Source organism: Halyomorpha halys, unplaced genomic scaffold, assembly GCF_000696795.3.
Source record: "Halyomorpha halys isolate HHAL.00 unplaced genomic scaffold, Hhal_1.1 Scaffold348.1, whole genome shotgun sequence".
In the NCBI taxonomy this organism is placed as follows: domain Eukaryota; kingdom Metazoa; phylum Arthropoda; class Insecta; order Hemiptera; family Pentatomidae; genus Halyomorpha; species Halyomorpha halys.
This window is the reverse complement of record NW_027116547.1, coordinates 27,496-53,193: the sequence shown is the minus strand read 5'-3', so window position 1 is coordinate 53,193 and position 25,698 is coordinate 27,496. Positions and strand designations below refer to the sequence as shown.

At 29.7% G+C, this 25,698-nt stretch overlaps 1 protein-coding gene across 1 annotated transcript in view; it reads right to left on the bottom strand.

Moving 5' to 3' along the window:
• LOC106681561 (protein qui-1) overlaps nt 1-25,698 on the bottom strand; it is a gene marked incomplete at its 5' end in the record, with an annotated part of 249,924 nt that overhangs the window by 208,750 nt on the left and 15,476 nt on the right. Inside the window, 1 exon segment of the mRNA XM_014421920.3 lies at nt 19,053-19,175. Within this exon segment, the coding sequence (XP_014277406.3) occupies nt 19,053-19,175 (123 nt within the window).

Genomic DNA, 25,698 nt, shown 5'->3' with positions numbered 1-25,698 from the left:
AAAAAATGAGTGAAATTATTTACATTAGAAGAACAATGACTTAACCGCTGTAATATGTGTTTGCCTAAAGGCTTGAAGACACTCTAACAGGAGGAAACAGATTGAGTTGCTGACAGGCCTGTAGTCCAAGCCAGTGCAAACACATTCCCAACCAGCAAGCTACCTGATAGCGCCTAAGTTTGTCTAAGCAACTTGCTAACTCAGCTGGTGAAAACTTCAAGATTAATATCTGCTTTGTTCCAGCCTTTCAAGGGCTTACCTTTGTTTCATCAACAGCGTTATTAACAACAAGAAAATCAGTTAAGAGTTTTGTCCTTGGGTCCAAACTTTTATCGTAAGAAGAATAAAAAAATATCATAAGCTTGACCCTTCAATTACAATATATTTTTTATTGTATCATAAGTTATTTTTGTATTAGGTTATTGAAAGTTAATTAGTTGATGGATCTAAACTCGAAGTAGTCTGTGGACCACTAGGTCAGATAATGAACCACAGGCTGATTACTTCCCCTCTTAAGTGAATACAAAGGGAAAATATTTTAAAAGTCCATTAATAGGCCCACAAACTAATACTATAACTCCATAAAGAAAAAAAATATAGAACTGACAATAAGTCTATCCAATATATATGTTACTTAATCCCTGAATATAATTAAAGAAGGATTGATTAGATGGTCCGGGTGGTTATCAAAAATGATCTCAAAACGGTAAAAAAATATTTCTTGATGGCGACCGATTTTTATTACTTTACTTAGCTGCAAAATAAATGATACAATAAAATGAAGAACTATCGTTGGATTATATAGTGACAAATAGAAAAAATATATACAAATTTTTATATTGTTTCTTATCTTGTTTATTACAAGTACTGATAAAAATCTACAATGTGGGTAGAAATTATCAAATATTTTTTTTACTAATTTGTCATTTATTAACAATTACCCCTCTTATTATTTATTAGTAATTTCCCTGTCCTCTTCTGGAGGACAGAATTCTCAGACAGATGCTTTTGCTACAGATATTTTCAACATAATATCCGTTAAGATTGCAAAACTATAAATTGTACATCGGAATTAATCATATGAATATTGTTTGAAAATCTGGCCTATAATTAAGTGTGAAATAATTTATTCTTCAAAAACACTTCGTCAACTCCTACCCCTATATATTTCCTTACATTCCGCTTTAATCTCTCTGAAGGAACTTTTAAAGTAAATCATAACCTAGGCAACTCATCTCTCTTTTCTCAGTCCGCCGGTGTTCCTCAAGGTAGTATCTTAGGTCCCATTATTTATACGGTTTATACAGCTGACATCCCAACCCACCCTAACAACATACGCTGATGACACATGTATACTGTCTGCAAACAACGACCCAATTAATGCATCACAAACACTACAGACACACACAGATCCCATCAGATCACCTTTACTCTCCGTGGTAAACCTCTACCCTCCTGTCCTACAGTATCCTTTCTAAATACTCCACTAACGCCTGTTGAACAGATTCGATACTTAGGACTCCATCTTGACAAGAGACTTACTTGGAATCCACACACAAGACTGAAACGTCAAGAAACTGCTCGTAGATTCCGATTGCTACAACACTTACTTGACAAACGCTCTAAACTTCCCATTCACTTCAAAAAATTAGTATGCACTACGATAATCAGACTAATTTGGACATATGGAATTGAGCTCTGTGGCTCTACCAAACCATCAAACTCCTCCCGCATCCAATCCTTACAATCCAAAATCCTTGATGCTCCTTATTACGTTACAAATAAAGTCGTTCACAAAGATCTTAACATCCCATTCGTTGCAGATTTGGCCCAAAACAGGTATGCGTCTTTTCATTCCAAACTTCTAACCCATCCTAACCCATTAATTCTTAATCTTTCATCCTTAACAATACCTGATGATCCTCCGAGGCGTCTGAAAAGAAGATGGCCACGGGAACTTCTAATTTAAATTAAGCTTGAAGTACCACCAATGGGTGGTTCCTTCCCAAGATTTTCAAGTGTATATGACACATACAATATATTTACTTACTGTATCTATTATTTATACAGTTGTAAATCACATTAAATAAATAAATAAAAAAAATTCTTCAAAAACACTTTAAATATGTTGATATAATAGTAGAATCTAGATAGAATTTAAATCTAATAAAACATACGCCATTAATTAAAAAACAAATATTACTCATAAAAATTGATGCATTTAATGTTTTAAGGAATACTATGAAATGCTGATCTTGAAATATCTGGACAACATATGAACGTAAATTAAACTATTAAGCAATTATTAAGACAATATATTAGCATGTTTATAAGAAAATTAATTAATTTGTCATTTTTTATATTTGACAATCCTCAGCATATGCATATATATATATACAAAACTGATTTAGATGTTCTAGTTTGCAGTACTGCCGTTATAAAAATTCATAGCATTGATTTAATTCCTATTGTGACATATGCCATTAGTGCTGAAAGAATGTAGATTGGATCCAATTGATATACGCTTGTAACAATTGGATACTATCGATTTCCAATAGAATACAATAGGTTGCTTTAGGAAGTCACATTTTAAACAGATTACTTATTCACCTTGGCAAGTTTTTCTTATCTCACCTCACGTTTCCCCTAAAAAGTCCTCTGTGAAATTCAGCAGTCAATCAAATTCAAATAGAAATTTCGTGAAGTATGGATATAAAAACTAGCTCCATAAGATTAAAATTGTAATTGATGTATTACACTAAAAATACGTAGACGAAATTGATATATTCTCTCTACGTGAATTATAAAGAAATGTTTAATTCTCGAATTTATTTGTTTCCTTTTTTTTCTCGTCCAAAAAGTAGTCCAAGTTTGATTGTGAACCCAGCTAACACGGATAAAATATAGTTTGAAAAAAAAGTTTCAATTCATAGTGTTTCTGGATAATAAATTTATGTTTACTTAACTTAAATTAAATTAATGAAATAGTAAATGTTGACCAAATGATTGAAAAACTTCTAAGTTTCTATTATATTTGAATTAATGTATACTAAAAGCTGAAAGAAATAAACGACCTCAGCAACAAAAAAAATATATGGAATTAAGGAAATATTTAAAATAAATTCTTTCTGAAGCTGTGCATATGAAAATAGATCTTAATAATGTGACTGAGGTGAAGACAAAAATATTCGCATATGACCAACAGAAAGGGTTTAGGTTGAAGTTAAATGCGGTCTAAAAGGTATTTTAACTCCTTCTTTTTGATTAATATTTAGGAATTAAAAATTATTCCCATTAAATACGAAAAAAAGTAAGTTTGTTAATATTAAATAACTAATTAAGCTACGACGGCTGCATCTTCCTATTTTATCCCCCTTTTTTCCCGAGATGCTCCTAGTGAACTAACTTTCAGGTATGCTCTTTCAAATTTATCTCGATGAAAGATTTAAGGAACAGAAAAAGATATCTCAATGACTCAAAACAACGATTTTTTTGTTTTGCTAATAATTAAAATATAAGCAACAACTTAGTATTATGTATTCTAATTGTAGGAAGGCACTGCACTACTAAATCCATGGACTCGAATTCGACTAATTCTTTATTAGATTTATGGGGAGATAATTTCAATTCCATTACTGCAGCCATAAGTCAGTCCTACATGTCCTTTTTGAAGCCTGAAAAATCTGGTGGTTGAGCATGATCATTAACAAATCACATTCTGGTACAACTGTAGTTCAAGAAACAGTACTATCATACAAAATGCTGTACCTCTGACTCTTCGTGGGTTGTATTATTATTGATTTTCATTTTTTAATTATTTAAGAACCATGAAAAAGGTTTAAAATTTGTATGGTAACCACCATTATAAAGAAACAAAAGATCTTTTTTTATAACGCTTCTTCGAAAAGTCTTTAAGGGAAAGGAATAGAAACAGCCTTTAATTATAAACCAATTACTTTATAAAGTGAAGGAATTCTTATTAATGCAATTATACTCGACAACTTTTCCTTTAATGAAGATCCGAAGGGTATTAAATTTAAAAGGGTCTCTGCCCAGTGAACTGAATAATAATGATATTTGAGCATTCATTGTTAGTTAGCCAATTCAATAATATTTCCCTCTTTTCTTGTAACTAAAAGAAATTCATCAGATTCATGAGAGCCTTGAATAGTTTACTGATCATTAAGTAATAGTTTTTGTTTTAAATTATTCATTTTTGTTAAGTTTAAAATGCAAACGAAACTTATTGGAGCTCAGTAGTTAATTAAAACAATGTTTAGTGCTGGAATAGGCAAAAAAAAAAAAAGAAGAGAAAATTGTATAAAATTAATTGATTAATTAATTAATTGTTTCAGAACATTTTATATGAGTCTGAAAATTTTCCAAATTAAAATTTATTATTTATTATTATTCCCCAAATAAGGAAGAATAATAGGAAAAAAAACATCAATAAAAAGCTAGGTTTGATGTTTGATACATGGTACTTTTATACTTTAATTCTATTGGAAAGTGTATGAAGATATATATATATATTTTCTATAAGAAGGAAGTTATCTCCTTGGCTATAGAACGTCTTTGTTCCCCTAGCACGTCAATCTGTCCATCAAGGGGGTGGTTTCTGAGAGGGGGAAATCCGCTGTATCGAGCGTACAACAATGGGCGAATCATATTGCTAATTATATTTCATAAAATCTAAGTAAAAATCGGTTGTTGATATATATTCATATATATCTTATGCTAGGTCTTATGAGGTGATAAATGTATAAATTTTAATTTAGAATTTAGCATTTTATTTATAAATAATGAAAGATTATCGTAAGAAATTTTATTTGAGACCAAAAATACTTTTTGTAAGGTTTTCATTAAATCCTGAATGCATTAAAAAAAAAGTGAGCAAATAAGATAATACCTGTAAAATCAGGCCTGGTGTATACAATTATTTAAATCACATATGCTAAACTGAGAATAATACCATGGATCAATAAATATGGAATTATACTTTTGTGCGTGTTTCTATTATATAATAATAAAGATGAATCTTTAGATCTTTATTATCGTAAACAACAACGTTCATACTTGAAAATTAAAACAACACAATCACAATTATTACATACAGAAACGTTCAGTTTTTTTTTGGTAACAACACACAAGTTCTTCATAATTAATTGTAATTGATCATATGGTGAGAGGTTTCAAATGGGTTTGCCACTAAAACAAATGTGAAATAATGAAACTTTAAATGAATTATAATTAAAAATAGATTTAAAAGAAATATACTAAAGAAATAAAAATGTTGATAATAATTTCGACAGTGGCAAACCCATTTCAAACGCTCTCTTTGCAAACGTCAACTATTGCCGCTGAAGACGTTAATCTTGCCACCATAGTACTATGAAAAAAATATCAGTATTTTGTACTTCTAACAAAAGATTGTTTTTCGGTATAAAACCTTTTGTAATTTTAGTGACGAAATGAAGTGATTGAAACAGATGAGGAAAAAAGTATATTTATTAATTTATCAGAATCCAGGGTTTCCGTCAGTATATTTTAACGCAACAGTAATTAATAGAACATAAAATCTTCATGGAATGAATAAAAGTTCAATAAGGATTTGTGAACTAAGAATAAATATTCCAAGTTTTCAACACTTGTCATAACCAAAATCGAACTTTTTTATTTGTATCAAGCTGACGACCGATTTATTAAATTTTTTTCACCAAAAGATGATAAAAGTTAATTCATTAGGCAGGAAACATTTATTTGTGCTTACGTAGACACAGGCCATTACAGAGATATTAGCACTAATTGCCATCAACCCAAATTGCTGATTTATGGCTGACACAGCTGTGGGCTCAGGAGAATGAGGAACTAGCATTCTGCCTTAGTTAACAGGTTAGGGCGAGCGAGCTTGGTATTAAATTCGATCAGCATTATTCAATAATTAAATAACAATCTCCTCTAAAATATTTTAACTTACATCTAACATAAGATTTTTAGCGACGAAAAAAAATTAAAATAAACCTTTGCAGGGATTACCAATTCTAAGTGTTGACCCATTCTTTGCCCAGGCTTGTGGACTAATTCATTCCAGTCTTCATTGCAAGTACGTCATAATAGTTCAGAATGTTTTTACGCAGGAAAGGTGTTGTATTTTGTCGTTAGGATCTTTATGTGGGGGAACCTTTCAAATAATTTGTAATTCATATTATTTAATAAATCTATAATTAAATTGTTTTCTATCAATGGTAAATATATCCAACTTCGTAAAATAATTATTAGTTAATTAGGAACATTACAAATTTATTTATTCAGTTAAATGTTTATTGAGAATGTTAATCTGTAAGGGTATATTCAAATTTGTCATGTAAATCTTGATTTTTGAAATGTGCATAAATTAACTTTATGACAAAAAACTCCTTAATTTTAAATAATCTCTGCTTAGAAATTATCTTTCTATAATTTTATAACATATGACATTGTGAATTGGAACTAACACACAAACGAAGAAACAAAAACTATTCGTGAATTATTGAAAGATCCTAATACAAAATCTTTAGTAACCTAAATTGATTTAAATAACTTACCAAGCAGCTTTTCGCCAATTCAGGTACCGCATAAGATCACATAATTTCAGAACGGATTTCGAACAGCTAATAATTATTAACCGACTGGTGATAGAACATCTCATTAAAACATTTCAATTCATATTGCCAAAGATATTACATTGTAAAGATACTACTATCTCAACTGCTTAGTCATATCCTCTTTAACATCTTCCCAAGTCTTCCTGGATCATCCCTGATATCTTCATTCCTCGGCATTACCTTGGAACGAGCCGTTGGGCACATAGTTGCCTGGTGTTAAAGAGAGATGACAGGATAATTTCTGAGGATTACGTCGTAAAGATGAGGGTAAAATGTCAACCTATGAAAATTTTCCATTCGGTATTAACATTTTATGATTTATCTCGCTTTAATGACTTTCACTAAAGGCATTTCATGCATCAATGGCATAAGTTTTTATTACGCTTGTATGCTTTGCAATTTTTTAATCTTGCAGCCAACTAAATTACAATCTGACTATAGTTTACATAACTAGATCTCAAATATATCAATAGAAATCACGGAACGGTGATTGTTGATATTTGTATGTTTTGAGATATTAGCTAAATCTATCAATAACATTATTGTATCTTTGCCTTGAATAAGAAATTTGAAGTAAAAACTATGTTATAGAATACAACATTTAGTATATTGATAGTTACCCATTATCTGGTTAGTATTGTTTTTTACTTTTTTTTTATTTTTTATTTCATATAAATTATTACATTCTCAAGTGTATTAGCTACATATCTGGTTAGTATGGGGTTGGTTATTACTTTATAAACAGTCATTATATACGTCATTTGCTTTTACGGAAGTAATATTGTTATTTATAATATTATGCAATATTTTAATTGATTTTAGGACATTTTAAGACTCTAATAATGTTTTAAAAATTTTATTTCTATTAAAACTAGACTATTGTAATTATTAATAGATTTAAACAATTGTTACTTTTACTTAGCTATACAAGCAAACTGTTACACCATGAAACATGTTGAACCCTTGTTTAGACAAATAAGTGCCAAATTGCTATTGATTTGCCCAATGCATACAAGTAAGTTAAATAACGTAATGAATCAATGGTTATGATAAAAAATATAAATATAGTCAATATAAATGTTACATATTTATTATAAGTTAATAATATGATTTATTTTATAGATCAGTACCTACGATTTTCACTATCTGCAAAGAATAGCAATACTATTATGTCTGTATCACTGAGATATTTTATATAGCCTTTTAAAATTCTATTGAGGAAAGAATATTGGATATAATATGGAGTATAAAGAGATATAATTAATGATAAGTAATAATGAAAATGAATTAAAACTTGAACAAATTATTGGATAGTAATTTAAGATAACCTAGATATTGGAACAGTAATGCACAGGGAAGCCATAAATTGCCATTGAGCAATATCTACATGAGGCTTAATCAATATGGCTATATAGTTCCCACGTGGAGACTATTACTATATCTATTTAATGTGAATGTTTGGAACGAACGACTACTTTAAAGGCTAGTTGTAAAAGCAAGAGATATATCATTTTCTAAAAGAAAACTTCATAGTAGACGGAGAGTTCTATAAGGGGTAAGAATTTTTCTAATATCACTATTCATTTTTTAGGTGCCGTATACAACTACAGGGTTAGAGGCACCGTATTCTGGATTTCGTGGTTACATTTCTTGGTACAGGTTGTTCTCCTTCAGTAACTTAAACAAATTATTCCAATTTTCTGGCAGTAAGGCTTGGCTGACCATGTTCCCGAAGGCCAAAAGACTTGATAATTCCACCCACGAACAGTGTTACAAGATATGCTCCATCATCAGGATACATTTACAACTATAACATGTCGGTGAAGGATTTCTTTCAAGAAGGTGCTTGTGTTTTAATCTTGTATGTCCGATCCTGAGTCGGGTTATGATGCATTGTTCGCGGCGATTTTCGATGATTGGCGGTAGAGGTCGAGTATCAACAAGTATTGTCATCATTTTATTTGTTTTAGGAATCTTGGATAAAAAACAGCGCCATGCTTCCTTGCATTGGGTCAGAACCAATTTATGGTAATCATACAGCACCAACTTACAATCAGGCACTGGGAATAGGGTGCATACTTCTTTGGCAGCTGTGTCAGCAAGTTCGTTTCCCGTTATACCTGTATGACTGGGGACCCACAGGAAATTTACTTTTTTATGTAATTTTTTGATTAAAGTTATGATGAAAAAAATAATGGAATTGTGCGAAATTTGAAAATTTTTAATAGCCTTCAGGTTCGAGTATGAATCACTACAGATCACAATGGAGGAGCCGTTTACTTCATGTGATAGCGTTAATGACATGTAGATTGCATATAATTCGGAATAAAACACTAAGAATGTTTGGGGAAGACTGTAGCGGATGGTCTCCGCAGGTAGTACTAGTGAACAACCAACATGATTAAAGTATTTTGACCCATCAGTGTAGATCACTATCACTATCAAGGTACATAAAAAAAACTTTCTTAAAAGTTATTTAATTAAATAGAAATAAATTGTATTAAAAGAAAAAAAAACATTATTTTTCAAAATTGTATTTGAAATTAGCTACTCGATTAAATTTATTTATTGGAGAAATTCTTCAAGGTGTACTAATTCCAGTAAATGGCGGTTTTACTTGTTACTATTGGCTTTTCGAGAAAAGGGTAGGAATGCGGCTGTCCCAGCCTAACCAGGCTGCCAATGTAGTTACTTAAAAAAATAAATAAAACAACTTACTGTTTAGAAAAAGTAGACTGACGTTGTGAGGATTCTCACTAAAGAGAACTGTTTTGATTTTTTTTTTGTTTTTTTATATTTTTTCAAATTTCTCTTCAAGAAGTAGTCAGTGCTTCCTATTTGCGGGGTTCTACCCGATTTTTGGGTATTTTACACCTTAGCGAGTAATTATGGGATATTTCGGGTAAAATTGCTTAACGTTATATGTAGGTGTGCTAGTGCATTGACACACTGGTCCTTCGACTAGTGGTTTTAGTTAATCATTTGAGACTTTGTCTATTACTAACAAGTTATTATTTTTCCTTAGACATTGAATTTTAGGACATAGGCGTACGTAGACCATTTGGGACCCATTACATATTTATTTTCGGGGGTCCGTATTCATTTATTTCTGAGACATAGGGAGGATACAATCTTAAAGCCACGGGTAAATTTGTTTTTGGGCCCCGTGTTGGATTTATATTTGTAATTATAATTTTTGTTTTTAGTGTAATGATTTGTAATAAGGCTGAAGGATGTAGAACGAAAAGTTTAATGCTGTTTCAGTATTAAAAATATAAATTTTTTTTTATCAATCTCTAAGTTTTCTATGTTCCTCCTCAAATTTATACATTCATAATTATTTTAATGCAAGCTTAAAAGTCAATACTTATGCATTTAAAAAAAAATACATCAAATCGAAACGATTACCAAATATTGACGTTTTAATAAAAGGAATAGATTTGTGGAAAAATACTTATGGTTAATATCTTATTATAAAAATACTTAACTTTTGACAGTTAAACGTGGCAGTTAGTCCACTGACATTACTTGTATTATCAACTATTACGTCACAGTTCGTCAATACTGTGGCAACAGTAAACTGTCATGACAGTGAATACTACGACCTTGGCCGCAATTCACTCTCTAGGCATATAACATTATAGTTGCTTCATTGCATAACTTGTAATATCAACTATCACGCCACAGCTATTGCGAGAATACTATCAAAACCGTAACAATCACAGTTATAATGATTCTCCAACGACGGGTTAAGTGGTGGGTATTTATTGGATAAACTGGTATTTTCAATGCGCTAAGAGGGTATTTTTTGGTCGAGTGAATCGGCAGCACTGACTGTAGTAGAACTAGCAACTATTCTAAAAATAAACTATTAAAGTGTATTTATGAAAAAAAAAAACTAAGTAAAATTTCCTGTTTAAGAAAATTATTTAAGTACAGCGATTAGTGTTGAATAATTAATATATCCTGAAAATAAAATATTTAATATTAAATATTATTATAAAATCTGTTCATATTTAAGGGTTGTGTGATTTGCTCCCTGGGTTAAAATCTTCATGACAGTGGAAAGAGATGTTTGAATGAAAAATCTTTCAAAATGGTCGAAAACTCGAGCTAGAAAATATACAGGATAGAACAAAAATAAGAGATAGCTACAGAAAGCTCATCAGTTAGTTTAAATATGAGTAAGGTGAGCATACATGTGGAAGAAAATCATTTATCATACGAAACAGTAAAGACTGGTAAGGTGGGAAAATCTGTAAAGAGCTAAAACAAAACAAACAAACAAATGTTTTTTTAAAATCTAGAAAACATTTACCCTTCGACGTAAACCCATGACCTCTTCCCCTACAATATCCTTTAATAATACCCCACTTATTCCTGTCGAACAGATCCGTTACTTAGGACTACATCTCGACAAACGACTGACATGGAATCCTCATACAAGACTAAAAAGACAAGAAACTGCTCGTAGATTCCGACTATTGCAACATTTACAAGACAAACGACTGACATGGAATCCTCATACAATACTAAAAAGACAAGAAACTGCTCGTAGATTCCGACTATTGCAACATTTACTAGACAAACGGTCTAAATTGCCAATCCATTACAAAAGACTGATCTACATGACTATTATAAGGCCTATCTGGACATACGGAGTCGAGCTTTGGGGCTCCACTAAACCATCAAATTCTTCCAGAATCCAATCCTTACAGTCCAAAATCCTTCGTAAAATCCTTAATGCTCCTTACTTTTTCACAAATCAAGTCATCCATCAGGACCTCAATGTTCCATATGTTGCCTATTTGGCCAGAACCAGATACCGTTCCTTCCAAAATAAACTTCTCAACCACCCAAATCCACTTGTTTCTAACTTGGCTTCTCCTTCATTACCTAATAATCCTCCTAGGCGTCTGAAAAGAAGATGGTCTCGAGATCTTCTCCTCTAGAAATGTTATTGGAGTTCTATCAGTGGGTAGATTCTCCACATGTTTTTATCATGTCACCATGTCACCTACAGCAAATTTACTTGTTGTATATATGTCTATACAGTTGTAAATAACAACAAATAAATTATTAAAAAAAAAAAATTCTTGCAATGCAGAATTCATAAAAGTTGGTGAAAACAGAGACAAACACGAAAAATGAAAAATACAAAAAAGGCAATCACTTTTTTTTAGTTAAAACAGTATCGTCACCATTTTAAGTTATGATATAAGTTTAAAACATTCAATAAGAGCTTTGTTAGTGCATATTTTCAGCATTGTAGTAGTTATTAATTATTAAATATAGAGTGTCGAATACCTGTTCGATAGATGACATAGGTATTCGACACTCATATGACTGACAGGATCTCAGAACATTTTAAGCTCCTTTTCTCCCCTCTGTGGGGTCCTGAGATGCTTCGCGTAAGTGCTTGGAAATACCGCACATCCACAACACAGAATTTTCCGTCTCGTTTAACTCAAGAATGTCAGTTACATCATAGAATCCAAAAATTATTATATGAGAGTATAGAATTGGTACACTGTAACCACTGTGATTTGAACATAAGTATTAAAATCCTTATTGCCTTTTTTTTAATTGCCTATTATAGTAATAAAGAATATTTTTTCAGTTAAATCTGTGGATCAAATGGAATTTTTGCTCAATTTTTACTTTCAAAAAGGAGTCCATGAGCTTCTGTCTAATTTTCAGTATTTACAGATGATAACTAAATTTATCTTGGTCTAATAGAACTACACTATAATAGTAAGCATAGTTATAGAGTAAACGAATTGGTTATGCAAACTTCCTTAGTAAACCCGTATGTCAAAGTTATACAATATTGTTTTTTTCTTCTAAAGCTATTGCAGTTAGCAATGATCAGCCTCATATATATTTTGAGTGGAAATTTTATATTTTCGATTAGCAAAAAAGTTTAAAATTTTATTGCTTTCTGTAATTCCTAATTTATTAATTATTTTTATTTGATCATATTTTACTTTAGATTTCTTCTACAAATTAATTAAACATTTGTATAGACTTAAATAAGGCATTTCACTTACAGTTTTCACCATCGATATAAATATTTTAATCCATATCTTACCTAAATATTTCAATAAAAAAATTCCTATTTTTTTAATGGTATATATTATTATCTTCATTATGTTCTGTTTATAATGAATAAGTACCCATACAAATGTCATCAAGGAAATAATCGTTATAAGCAATTAACATTATAAGATCTAGCTTTACTTTACAATAAACACAAACATGGATGCCATACACTAGGAGGAGGGTTGGCATAAGGGTACAGACTGGCTTTTATACACTTACTCCTCGTTATTATTCAGAAACCGCAAGAGCACGGGATGCTGAATATTCAACCCACTCCACCAGCCCTGCCTCCAGCATTTAAATTTTTAAATTTGATATATGACTTCTGTAGAATTTCCAGTCAATAAAAAGATGTTTTTGCGGCAATGCCCACTGAAAAAGGTAAACACGGACATGCGGAAATATACATGCTTATAGACAAAAAAGTTCCCCAGAATGCATGCCAGATGGTATTTATTTATTTTTCGCATACACTCCAAGGAGTTAGTGGTGCTCAATAATGGTTTAGACTTTGATATATTAACTTGCAATCTTCATGAATTCGACCAGAGTCAATATTTGACCTTCACTCTTTATCAGTATTTCTTAAAAAAATATCACTAATAAAGAAAATAATCACGCATGACTTAGCTCCAAAAAATAATTCATTTGAATCAACTATTTTTTAACAAATTTTCTTTTTCTTATGGTCTTAAGTAACTTTGGGTCATAAAGTTAAATAACCAATGCAGGAGGTATGTTTCAAAAGGTAAGTTAGACCTAAAATGGCCATTTCATGAACATCTTCTTCACCCTTTGGAACAAAACTAATTTTTTACTTTAACTTACTATATTATATATATTATGGTATGGTGACACACGCTCTAATGTCCTCTGATTACAATTTACCAGAAATCGCAAATGGATTGGAACATACAGTCAGAAAGGCAAACTTATTTTAAAAATACTAATAAGTAGATACCTCTTTCTTAAAATATTGGTATTAAATTAAGAAGAAACATATTGTAGAAAGTGATAGAGGTAGATATGTAGTAGTAAGAGCAGGTGGGTCAGGTTTGTTAGGGTTTTTTGTTACAGAGGTCCAACTAAATTTGTGTTGATATATAAATTTTTTGAGATACTGTTCCAAGTTCCAAAATATTTTACCTATCCAGAATATAAGAAAAGAAAAGAAGAAAACAAAATTAATTATGTTATTAAAAATATGTATATACTGTATGTATATATGTATATTCTTGTCAAAAGAAAATGGGTATGTTTATAACTTCTTTGGGTACATCCGCAAATCAGAAATTATTTTATTGATTAGATATCTTTGTTTAATTTTCTTTCCTGTTTTTTTTTCACATAGAACTCTCTATAATGACTGTTAAAGTGAAAACAGTAACTAACAACAAATTAATTAAAAGTTTACTAAACCACGAACCCCAGCTCTCAAGTCTTTTCTCAATTAAAAATACTGATACCAAACTTTCCTGTAACTTTATTTTCAGTGGGGTTTAAAGTTTTAGGGAAAATGATGGTAAGTTGAATACAAACAACAATTTTTTTATAAGAATCAAAACCCTTAGAATTGTGATCTGAATAATACTATGTTAATTAAATTCCTAATTGACGGTCACTTAAAAGGACACAGTCATGCATTTGAAAGTACATTTGAAGCGCTTATAGGAAATTAGTTGAGGAACAATTAAGAAAATTCTATGTTAGTTAAATGTATTGTATAGTTTATATTCAGTAACATTATATGGTGTTAAACAATCAAACACAATAAATAGCTTTATACAGAAACAAAGGAGGTTTTTGCACAAAACTCTAATTATCAAATTATTGCACCAACCCATTTCATGTTTTAGTAAGAGCAGAATTAAATGTTTAAACAAGCAGATGTATCAATATTTTTTTTGCTTAATGATTTTATAAAATTTATTTATTTAAGGAAAATTATATTAAAGATTTAAATATTCCATGGTGGTGATTATAAAAAAAATGCAGCTAAGATAACCGGTTGCAAGACAACACTAAAGATTTAATTAATAAAACTCAGTTTGTAACAATTAATGTCATTAACATTACTTCATTTTCCATATTGCGAAAATAAGAGATTGTGTAGCTGGGTGCCAAAAACCTACGATGCAAAAGCTTAACAAAGGAATGAATATATAAAGTTATAAAATATAAAAAAAAATATTTAATCGAAGATTTTGGTGTCGAATATCTGAGCAATGCACAGTAATACCGTTACAATAATAAATTTTAGTGTGACATTTGTTTTTAAATAATAATAGTTTTATTTTTTGTTTTTAGTAAAGAGAATAAATAGAAGTAATTTACATAATAGTTATGCCCGCAAGAGGGAATTCCGGCTTACGATAGAGCTTATATAACCGAGAAAATTAGTCTTTATCATGCAATATAGTCTTTATTATTTTCCTATTCCTATATTTCTTGTAATATTATTTTTCTTTGAATATATTTATACATACAAAACTCACCACCATGGCACTCTTTAGGTGAACACATATATGCCTTTGTCATGACAAGTCGAAATATGTTGACAGAAACTTTTTTAATAATACATGCAAACTAATCGTATATAATCATATAATATTTATTAATAAAAGCTGAGGATAAGAGAAAAAACAAACAAAAAAACAATGTAAAACGTGAAACTTATTCATCATTATTTCAAAAGTTATTTTTTGCTTTAGGGGTTTGTACCTTAAAGGAAGGACTATAATGGAGAGTGTAAGCTGGAAGAAAAAGTGAGGCCAAAAAGATGGGCCCTATATGCCTCGAGATGTATATGAGCGAATCATCGCTGTCTTCTGTTTAAGTTTATGTTACAATGGTGGACATTACGATTAATGTAAACTTAAACCATCCATGGGCGTGGTCTTGTTATCTTTTTCTTTTGAAGGAGAGTAGGGTTCTGCCGCTCCCCTTGTTTGTACAAAAAGTATAATCGTAATATTTGTATGTTATTTCTATCTAAATTGTCACTCTAAATGGGTTTATAACACGCGCTATAACATTAAGACATTACATAAAAAGAAAAATAATACAATATTTATTTTCTCATTTTCTCCTATTTCAACAATATGGTATGCATTAGAAGAGTCTGTTTGGTTTTCAAAGAAATATTCAATTTTATATCAAATTAAGGTATTTACAGTCCGACTCAGGGGGTTTCCCCCGGAAAACTACCTAAATACAAAATTTTTAAATGTATTTGCTTTTATTTTAATTTAAATAAGCATTATATTATGTATGAAATGTAATATTTAACCAAATTAAGCTTAAATACCTGTTTTTAACCATGACGCCCGCGTATACCAATGAGCCTATGTATACAATCAACTGATACCTGAATGTTTTGCGGCTTTGTTAATAAAATTACTAATTAAGCACTCTAGAAAGTAATTGTATATTACCACATTTTCTATAAAACGTCAGTAAATCCAAAACAATATAAATAAATAAAATAAAAATCCTTTTGAATAAGTAAAAAATGTTATTAGAAGTGTGATAAATAAAATATTTTTTTATTTAATAAAAATAAATATGAATAAATCCGATAAAAAAAATGGATATCTAAATTAATATTATTCATTTACGGTTTCCTTTTTTTTTTTTTTTAATAATTTAAGGAACCAACCACGGGTCATTATCGCCTTAATTTCCTAAATAGCAAAGGTTATATTTGAAATTTAAAACTTTTGGGCTGTACCTCTGCACAGGGGAAAGGGTCCGGATTCGTGGCTACGATTATATTGAAATGAAACTATTACAACATGTGGACCTGAGGTAAAATTTTATTAAATTTTATGGTAGAGCTTGGAATGATGTAGAACTCAAAAAAGTCTATCTACGGTATGTTCGTTATCTTGCAAGTTGGAATGGAGATCATCTGTAGTAGGAATGGAGAGTTCTGTTCCGCAAGTTTGGCATACAGGTAGAGGATCGCGGGCCATAAAGTAACCATGGGTCAGGCGCGTATGACCTATTCGAAGGCGCTTCAAAATCACTTCCTATTTGCGCACATTTCTAGTTGATGATATCCAAGGGGAGACATCCCATAATTTGTTATCAGAAACATTTTCCCAAATTTGCCTCCATTCCAATTCAATCCTCTGCTTAATGAGGGCAATGAAATCATTGATAGGCACTTCATCATATGAATTTCGTTCAGAAATCGCCACTTTTGCTGCCCTATTGGTCAGTTCGTTACCCGCTTTTCCACAGTGTCTAAGGACCCATGCGAAAAAAAAACTTATAAACCGTTTCTGTTGGCGGACTGTAATGAGGAATATATGTTTTGGTTTTGTGGGTTAGCTGAAAAAATATTTCTTAAACTTAGTAGGACAGACTGTACAGAGTCAGTACAGATGACCATTTTTTGTTTTGTAGGGTGAAAAACATTCAAGCTTTTGTTGATGGCAACCATTTCAGCTGTATAGCTACATATCCGTGATAAAGAGAATAGGTGCTGATGATCATAGCACACAATCGAGGCCCAACACCTAAGTAATTTATGGAGCCGTCAGTATAAATGAAGTTGGCGTCACCTGTATTGCAGTATAAGAAGTTCACATTTATACCGATATAGCGGAGTGTTGTTTTTAGATAATCTTCCAAGGGAAAGATTAGGGGAGGGAAGTCCCCAAGAATAAGGTAATGTATTACAGTCTCTTGCAAAGTAGGCATTTCTGAGTTTAAATTTATGAATATCGTTTGAACTTCATTAAAAATGTCCTCTCCTGTAGTGGTTTCTTTTAGCGACTGTAAAGCAAGCAATTCCTCACTAACAGTGAACCCTTTATCAACACCACGAATAAATATTGCCAATTGAGCTGTTTCGGACAATGGAAAATGACTCAAAACCAGCCATACGGTTAGTCAATGCTGTTTTTATATCATTAGCCATCATTTCTATACGTCGGACAACAGTTCGTTTTGACAAACTAATTTTTCCAAATTCATTTTTCTTTTCAGGACATAAAACACAACAAACTTCTAACATACACTCCTTGATAAATTCTCCTTCGGCAAATGATTTTAATAAATTTGCCAATTTAGAACTTACTACAAAACTAGCTTTCACAGCATTATGTTGTGTTCTTAGTTTATGAAACATTTCTGCTGTTTTCCAAATTTGCGCTAAGCTTCTGGATTTTGTCTTTTCTTACTTGTCCTGTCAGTGAGTGCAGCACAATATGCTTAGTTGGGTAATGCCTTTTTACATTGAATTATTTCGTCACTGAAATGGATTCATTACACAGCAAACAAATAGGCTTACCATTGTGCAAGATAAAAAAAAGATTTCTTCTGTCCATTTTTCTTGAAACTGGTTGCTCTCTGTATCTACTTTTCCACCAGACATCATTTTCGTTTACTTTTCATTCGATAAACTTAAAAAAAATATATATAATTAGTAAGCACTCAAGATGCAAAAAAAGTCGCAAAGCAAATTGACGGCACTAGCAGTTCGCCAGGACATCGCTTTTCGAAGTTGTCACCCCGGGAGCTCAAACAGAACTGAACTAAAGTTTGGGCCATCTACCCGCTAATATAGGCAAAATGAAGGAACGATCTAGAATCGTCTAGTGTAGAACAATTGAGAAGTAATAATCTTTTGTTGTGGCGCCAGTGAGGCGGTAAATACCAAAGACTTTGATGTTTGCCGCCTCAATCTACGATGATCGCCCCCACTCGGCTTGCTCGCTACATTGGTTCTGTGAGTATGGGTAAGAAGTGTATCATTTTTTTTTTTTTTAATTGGGTTTTTCAAAATGTCTAGCGGGCCGGAGGATCAAATCTTACAGCGGGCTGGGGGTTGCCCACATATGTTGTTAAGTATAGTATTAACAAATTTTATATATTTTTTAAAATTTTATCACTGGGAAATGATTTATTGGATTATATCAAAAATAAAATTAATCGAGCATTAATATTTGATTGTAATATTCATATTACATTGATTATTATTATTTTTTATTTATACGTATATCATTCTGACGTATACATTCAAACATTTGTAATAGAGCTAAAAGAACTCATTCTTATTTACAGAGATATATTAACGAATATTTATTAAATCGATTTTTAAAAATCAATGTATCTACTTTTTTAGCGGCCAGTAACAATTCAATTCCATTAAAGTTCATACTCCTTGAAATTAAGCAATGAATTATTATTTTTACTTTTAGGTATTAGATTTTACATAATGCTGCTTTTATTTTCCTTAAGATCAAACTGTTTACACGCTTTTAAGGTAAAAGCATCTATGGAGGGATAAAATATTACCAGGAAAAAACATCCTCTTGAGATCTTGTGGCAAGCTCTTATCTCGTGGAGGTGGTCCCAATATTGCTGGGGGTCGGTAAGGGGATCCTTGTCGGTGCCATAGTGCATATCCACCAGCTCCACCTGCCAACACAATAATATATTATCACACAATGTATTTTAACTCTAGAATATACAATGTATTTTATTGAGTAAAATAATATTAATCATAAGTAAATTTGAAGGAATGAAATAGTTTTTAATAACTTTAATTATTACAGTTATATTAATAATCTCAATTAAACATTTTAATTAGAATGTTTCCTACACAAAAAATAATAAAATATTGATAATCACCAATATAAAAAACGAATCAATTTTATGTTCTTATAAAAACTAGATGAGCACTTTATTACACATTATATAACAAGAGAAACAGAAAAAAAAATCTTCAAGCCGTTCTTTTTTGAGTGAATATTAGTTACTCAAATATACCATTAATTCTTACTAAAAGTAAAAAGTACACGTTTTGGAAAACGTATATAATTCAAAATTCACAAGCAATATAAGAATAATATTTCTACAGCTGATACATTAATGAATAGTGATGGCATATCTAAAATTAAAGTGTAATAGTGTTTTCGGAATGATAATAATAAATATTTATTTTAGGCTAGGTGAGTAAAATTTACTCGCATTGGTATTTTTAAATTAAATATCAATATATTAAGATAATGTTTAACTATTTTAGTAAAGTTTAGGTTCAATCTGCAAAACAATAATTGAATTATTGATGGTTATTTATTATGTACAGGAAATAACAATAATATTTATTGTAATGCATAAATAACCGATGACATAAATCCGCTAAAAGATATTATAAATACTGAAAGAAATATCATACATTATTCATATTTTTAACATTGTGATTATTTAAAAATAATATTATTAAAAAACCTTTAATGGTTTTTATAAATATACAAACACTAATACTGCATACTAATTAAGATTTTCTTCATCATATAATGATTAAAATTCAAACTTAATTGCGAACTTCTTTTTAATTATAATAATAATTTCGTATGCTCATCATCATCGTGCATTAAGCGTGTAGAACCTGTCTGAAAGTAGCGAGAATCAAATACGAACTACTTACTTATAAAGCAGATAAAATAGATTTTTATTTTAATTCAAAAAGGTTTGAAACTCCTTTTTTTTTATTAAGAATATAAAATTTCTTCTTTAAAAGTTAAAAGGTTAAAGCTATTATTAGCCTTTTCAGCGTTATACTCAAAACTTTTAATTTAAACTTATCAGAGCTATAGTAAAACTAGATATAAAAATAAGACTAATCAAATAGATTATTATATTATTTAGTAGGTATAATGAATAAAAATATCTAATATGATATAATACTTCAGGTAAAGACCCTGAATTAATATATTCTCTTCAAGTAGAGCCCATAATAAAACTCTTATTCCATGAATTGTATCAGTTTTAAAATAAAGTATAAATCATACGACAGCTATAAACATGGTAAAGTAATTTAAACTAAACATAAACTATTATTATTATTACTACTTACCTATTTAAGCCAATCAAGATTCAAAAGCCACGAGAAATACTCTTAAAATAAATGATAACAAATAAAATAAATTTATTTTATAGACAATATAAATTAACAGCCACTTTGAAGTTCTTGTTTTTGAAGTGAATGATATCTCCCTTTTGTTTTAAGGATTAATGATTCTTTGACATTTGTAATTAATCAAAAATATTTTGTAAATATATTATTAATTAAACTAATTATTTGGCTTAATTTGATTTGATTTATTATGGTTTCTGATATTGACATGTCAGTTTTTCCTTTAATTTATTGGATTAAAATTTAAAAATGTATGTAACTAAATCTATATAATAATAACTACGTTCATTATATATATACAAATTAATCATTCTTATGAAACAAGTTATGATCTAATCAAATATAGATACAAAATGCAAGTCATAACTGATCTAGAAAACATATTCGTTATTAATAATCATAAGTATAATGAAGGATGACAATTTTTAGAGAAATTTCAGGTTCAGGAAAATTGTTAGTATATTCGGAGAGGGGCAACGACATTTATGAGTATTATAAAAAAAAATTCAGAGCTAATAAAAGAACATAATTTTAGTCCTTTAATAAACCAACTGATTCAAAGACATACTGAATGAAATACAATTCAATATGAATTTAAATATAAAGTAATATACATCAACTTTTATATTTTTGGTTATTTAAACGAGGGTATTAAATGTGTAAGGATTATTTATACAAGATAAATTAATTTTATACGACTTCGTCAGTTTAATTGGGCGAAAAGGGACCCTTACACGGTCAATACTATTGAATCAATAAAATTGTTTATATTATATTCATACCGTATGACGGTTATATTGTATAAAAAATATTGAAATATGCCAGGTTAATTCATATTTACCGTGTATTTTACACTTGAACAGTAATGATGATAGCTCTCTTCCTACTGCACGATTTAGCTCCTCTATCTTTTTATTTCATTAGAAAAAAAAGGCTCTGGATCGATCAATTTATCCAATCCTTACATCAAAATCCATATCCTCCACACTAATATTTTATGGAAAATTAAGGTATCTACAATGATATCAATGCTGATAGTTTGGATGAAATCTGATTCTAATCTTTCCATTTACTTACAGAATTTTACTACAATTTATTTAATATCAGATCGGTCTAGTTGGCCTTACATGGTTAATATAACAAGTAGATTTTTTTTCAATTGATTATGGGGGTTCAAAAGACACCCCTAACTATATACAATGTCAATACAATTTAAAAAAGAAAAAAATGTGAATATTTCCTTTATTTTATTTTAATGCTACTTCCAACTTGGTAATTTTTAGTTTGTAACCAGTCCTGACAGAAATTTTAAATTTTTTTTTATTTATAAGTATAACTAAAATACCAACGCTGTTATCCATTACCTTGTAGTCCGTACTTATTTTCTGATCGATAAAAAATGTACAATATAATTATTATGGGCCCGCTTAAAATCTTACCAATTTTGGTTTCATAAAGCATTGTTAGTGTATTATTTTTGGGTCAATACTTCGCTTAATCAAGCGGTATTATCCCAACAAGGTCTGTCATCCGTTTGTCACATGAAAAAAAAATTTGACTAATTCTATATATCGTATTGTAAACCTTGGTTATTGTTTTGGAAAACTTTACTTATTTTCGAGCCGTCTATAAAGAAAGAAGAGAAATAAACCCCTCTCTACGGTAATGTCTTTGGGACACGTCCATTTCTGAATAAAATCAACACTTTTTTTTTTTTTGTAGATGTGCTACTATTCAAAGCAGTGATATTGATGAGTGCCTTTCAATATTGTTTTGTTTCTTGTTGCAATGATTTTAATTGTCTTTGACTGAGTGAAAAAGATTAGATTAATGATAAAATTTCATTAAATTAAACATTAATTTGTACCGGCATGGACTGGAAATCATAAATAAATAAAATGAGTTAATTATTTTACCAGCTGAACTAACATATTTTGTAATATGGTATATATACTTTAAAAATATAAGAATGCATCTTTATAATTGATGGCTATCAATCACTTACTAACCAGTTTTGTTTCATCATTGTAAATCATAATATAATTTACAATACTGAAATCCTTCCAAGTTAGTGCTGGAGGGAGAGTGCCAGAATAGGGCTGGCAAAGCTAATATTTACAGTGGTCGGGGCGTCCGTCATTTGAGGTCTAAGCTGTTTCCACTTTACCCGAATCTTAGGAGGCCGTGTCAGAGCCGAAAAACAAAAGAAATTCCACAATGGTGACAAGAATACCGCTAGTTTTACGCAACGATTAATAATAAAATTTGCTATAAACTTAGCTAAGGTTGTAGCATATATATTTACTTTTCAGTTGTTTTCTTTCCATGAATAAATTAATAATACTTATCTCATCTTCAAATAGTTCATGTACAAATTGTTACATTGAAGTAGGTATATTCACTTTTAAAATTATATATTTCACAATTAAATTAACAAATTGTATAATACACTATATAAAGGTTACAATCATTGTAAGAATTAAGAAATGCCGATTATTATTACGTTTTTAAGTTCCTACCTTAATTACTTAAGTCTTACATCCTACTTTTAAAGGATTTGTCCTGATTATTAAAATTTGTCTTTAGTCCTAAAATTGATATTGTTGCACTGTAATATTATATTTATCAAAAATATATTATTTAAATACACAGCTTCTTTTTTTTATTTGTAAATTTCCTCCTGCATGTTATTCTCCAATTAAAATTGCCTAAGTCACCACTATATTAACATATCATATATTGATAACAATAATTATATGAATTGCAAAAAAACAATTATTTTAACATTTTTATGTAATTACTTTACTTAATTAATGTCTTACATTCTCTTTTTAAGGGATTTGTCTGGATTACTAAATTTTATAATATATTTTGTCCTGAATTTGATGACGTATTATGATATTTAACAAAATGTATTATTTATATATATTACTTCAATTTCTAAGTATATCTCTTTTGTAGACTTACATCTCTTGTATATTGGACTGTGATAATTGATTTAGCCTAATTCCACCCATACTTGTTATAATTTATGTTGGGCCATATACTGATTATTTTTATTTAACAATAAAAATATTGTTAATGATGTCAACATAATGTTAGCCTATTTCTCGTATGCCTGATTTGAAAATTCGCACATCTTTTATTTATGTATTCAAATTTAAAACTGATCTACACTATTTCCACTAAATGTGAGGAAGGCTCAAATTTAACTATTTTAACATTTAGATTTTTTTTTTTTTATATTTTCATCATTTTCTACTCCAAATGTAGTAGCTAAATGGAAACGATTTTCTAAACTTCTTTATTACCAAAAGCTATTTTTAAGAAGAATTAAAATATCCGACCACATTGGAAAATCATTTTCAATTTTTTTAAATCATTTCAATTAATCTTATGTAATCCATGTTCCTTAATTTATGTAATTCACTTTTGATGCTTTATGTTTGCAATTCGAATTTTTTATAAAGTGAATTAAAATATTATTGAAGGATGTTATTGTGATACCAATAATAATAATAATAATGTTATGATGTTATGATAGATAATATTAAACAGCTGCGAAATGAATATTTTCTAGTATTACGATTAAGAGGTAAAAACAAATCAAAATATATAGAAAAGTAAATAGATAATACAATCTGAGCACTATTTATAAATTATTATCCCCAATATACGACTACTCTATGGTACGAAATTATTATGAAATTTCATGGAAATTGATGGATATTTTTTAGTTTTTGTACCCTTTTTTTAAAATAACAATTTTCAAATTAAACAAAACATCCAATATCTAAACAAGTATTTAAAAAGTGTCTCTGGTTATAATGATAGACGTACCAAACTGATTGACGGCAACTTTTAAGTCGAATTAGTTAACTTCTAATTCGAATTAGTTAAGTTTCTAATTAAATTTATTGATTGAAACAAAGTTGCAAAATCCTGAAGTTGAAGTTTATTTCATTACCATAAAATACGTCCTTTAAAGGTCACTGTAATTTCTTAATGAATAAACGTCTATACCATAACTATTTTGTTACATTGATAAAGTACCAGATATATTTTTTTATAATTAAATAAATTGTGTAATTAATTAATCAGTTTATGATGTTATTTCTGAATAAATGGATCATCTAAAAATATAGTATATTTACAATTTGTAATACATGATATTACGATAAAAATTGATTTTAATGATAAACAATTATAATCTAAAAGGAACAAGAATGCAGAATTTGGGATAGTTGTTCAATTAAGCAAATTTCAAAGTAGTGGTTTAATCTCAAACTTGGTGAAATCTAATGAGGATCTGAGGTAATAAAAACATAATGAGTTTGATTAAATGTTCACTTATTTGGGCACTAAAAAATGAAACATAAAATTTCATAAAAGTAGACTACAGTGCATTGGCTTGTTAGTTAGGTTGTCTCATATGAGGATGAAATTTCTGTTATAACAAAATAATCTAGACGATATTGTTTTGTCTAGATGCTTTTAAAAGTCTGACAATAAACATTGTTAATGCAAAGCTGAAGCTTTATAAAGGTACTTTGTAAACATAAATGTGAATAACTTAGTAACATATAAGAAAATTGGTTTACCATATCTGACCAAGTAAGTAATGTTTTAGTTTCAATCACTTTATTTTAATAAATATGGTCTAAATTATAAGACATATCTTCACATCATTCGAAATAATTATATATATTTATATTAAGTAATTAAATTAAATCTGTACCATGAAGGGTCAAGGGTTCAGTACTTTGTAAAGAAGTACTGTTACTAGACCAACTGTTGTGCAAGGAGGTGATTTGGTCAGATTCACGCTCGACCGCCAGATTTTTATCAAATTAAGGGTATCCAATTTAAGAGGGTGAGTGAACCCCAGGAGGGCTCCAGAACCCACAGGAGTTGACTAACGACTACAGTGTACAATTTTCTGCCCAGCCAGATTCGAACTTAGATCCTTTGAGTTAGTAACCTCTCTCTCTCTCTCTCTCTCTCTCTCTCTCTCTCTCTCTC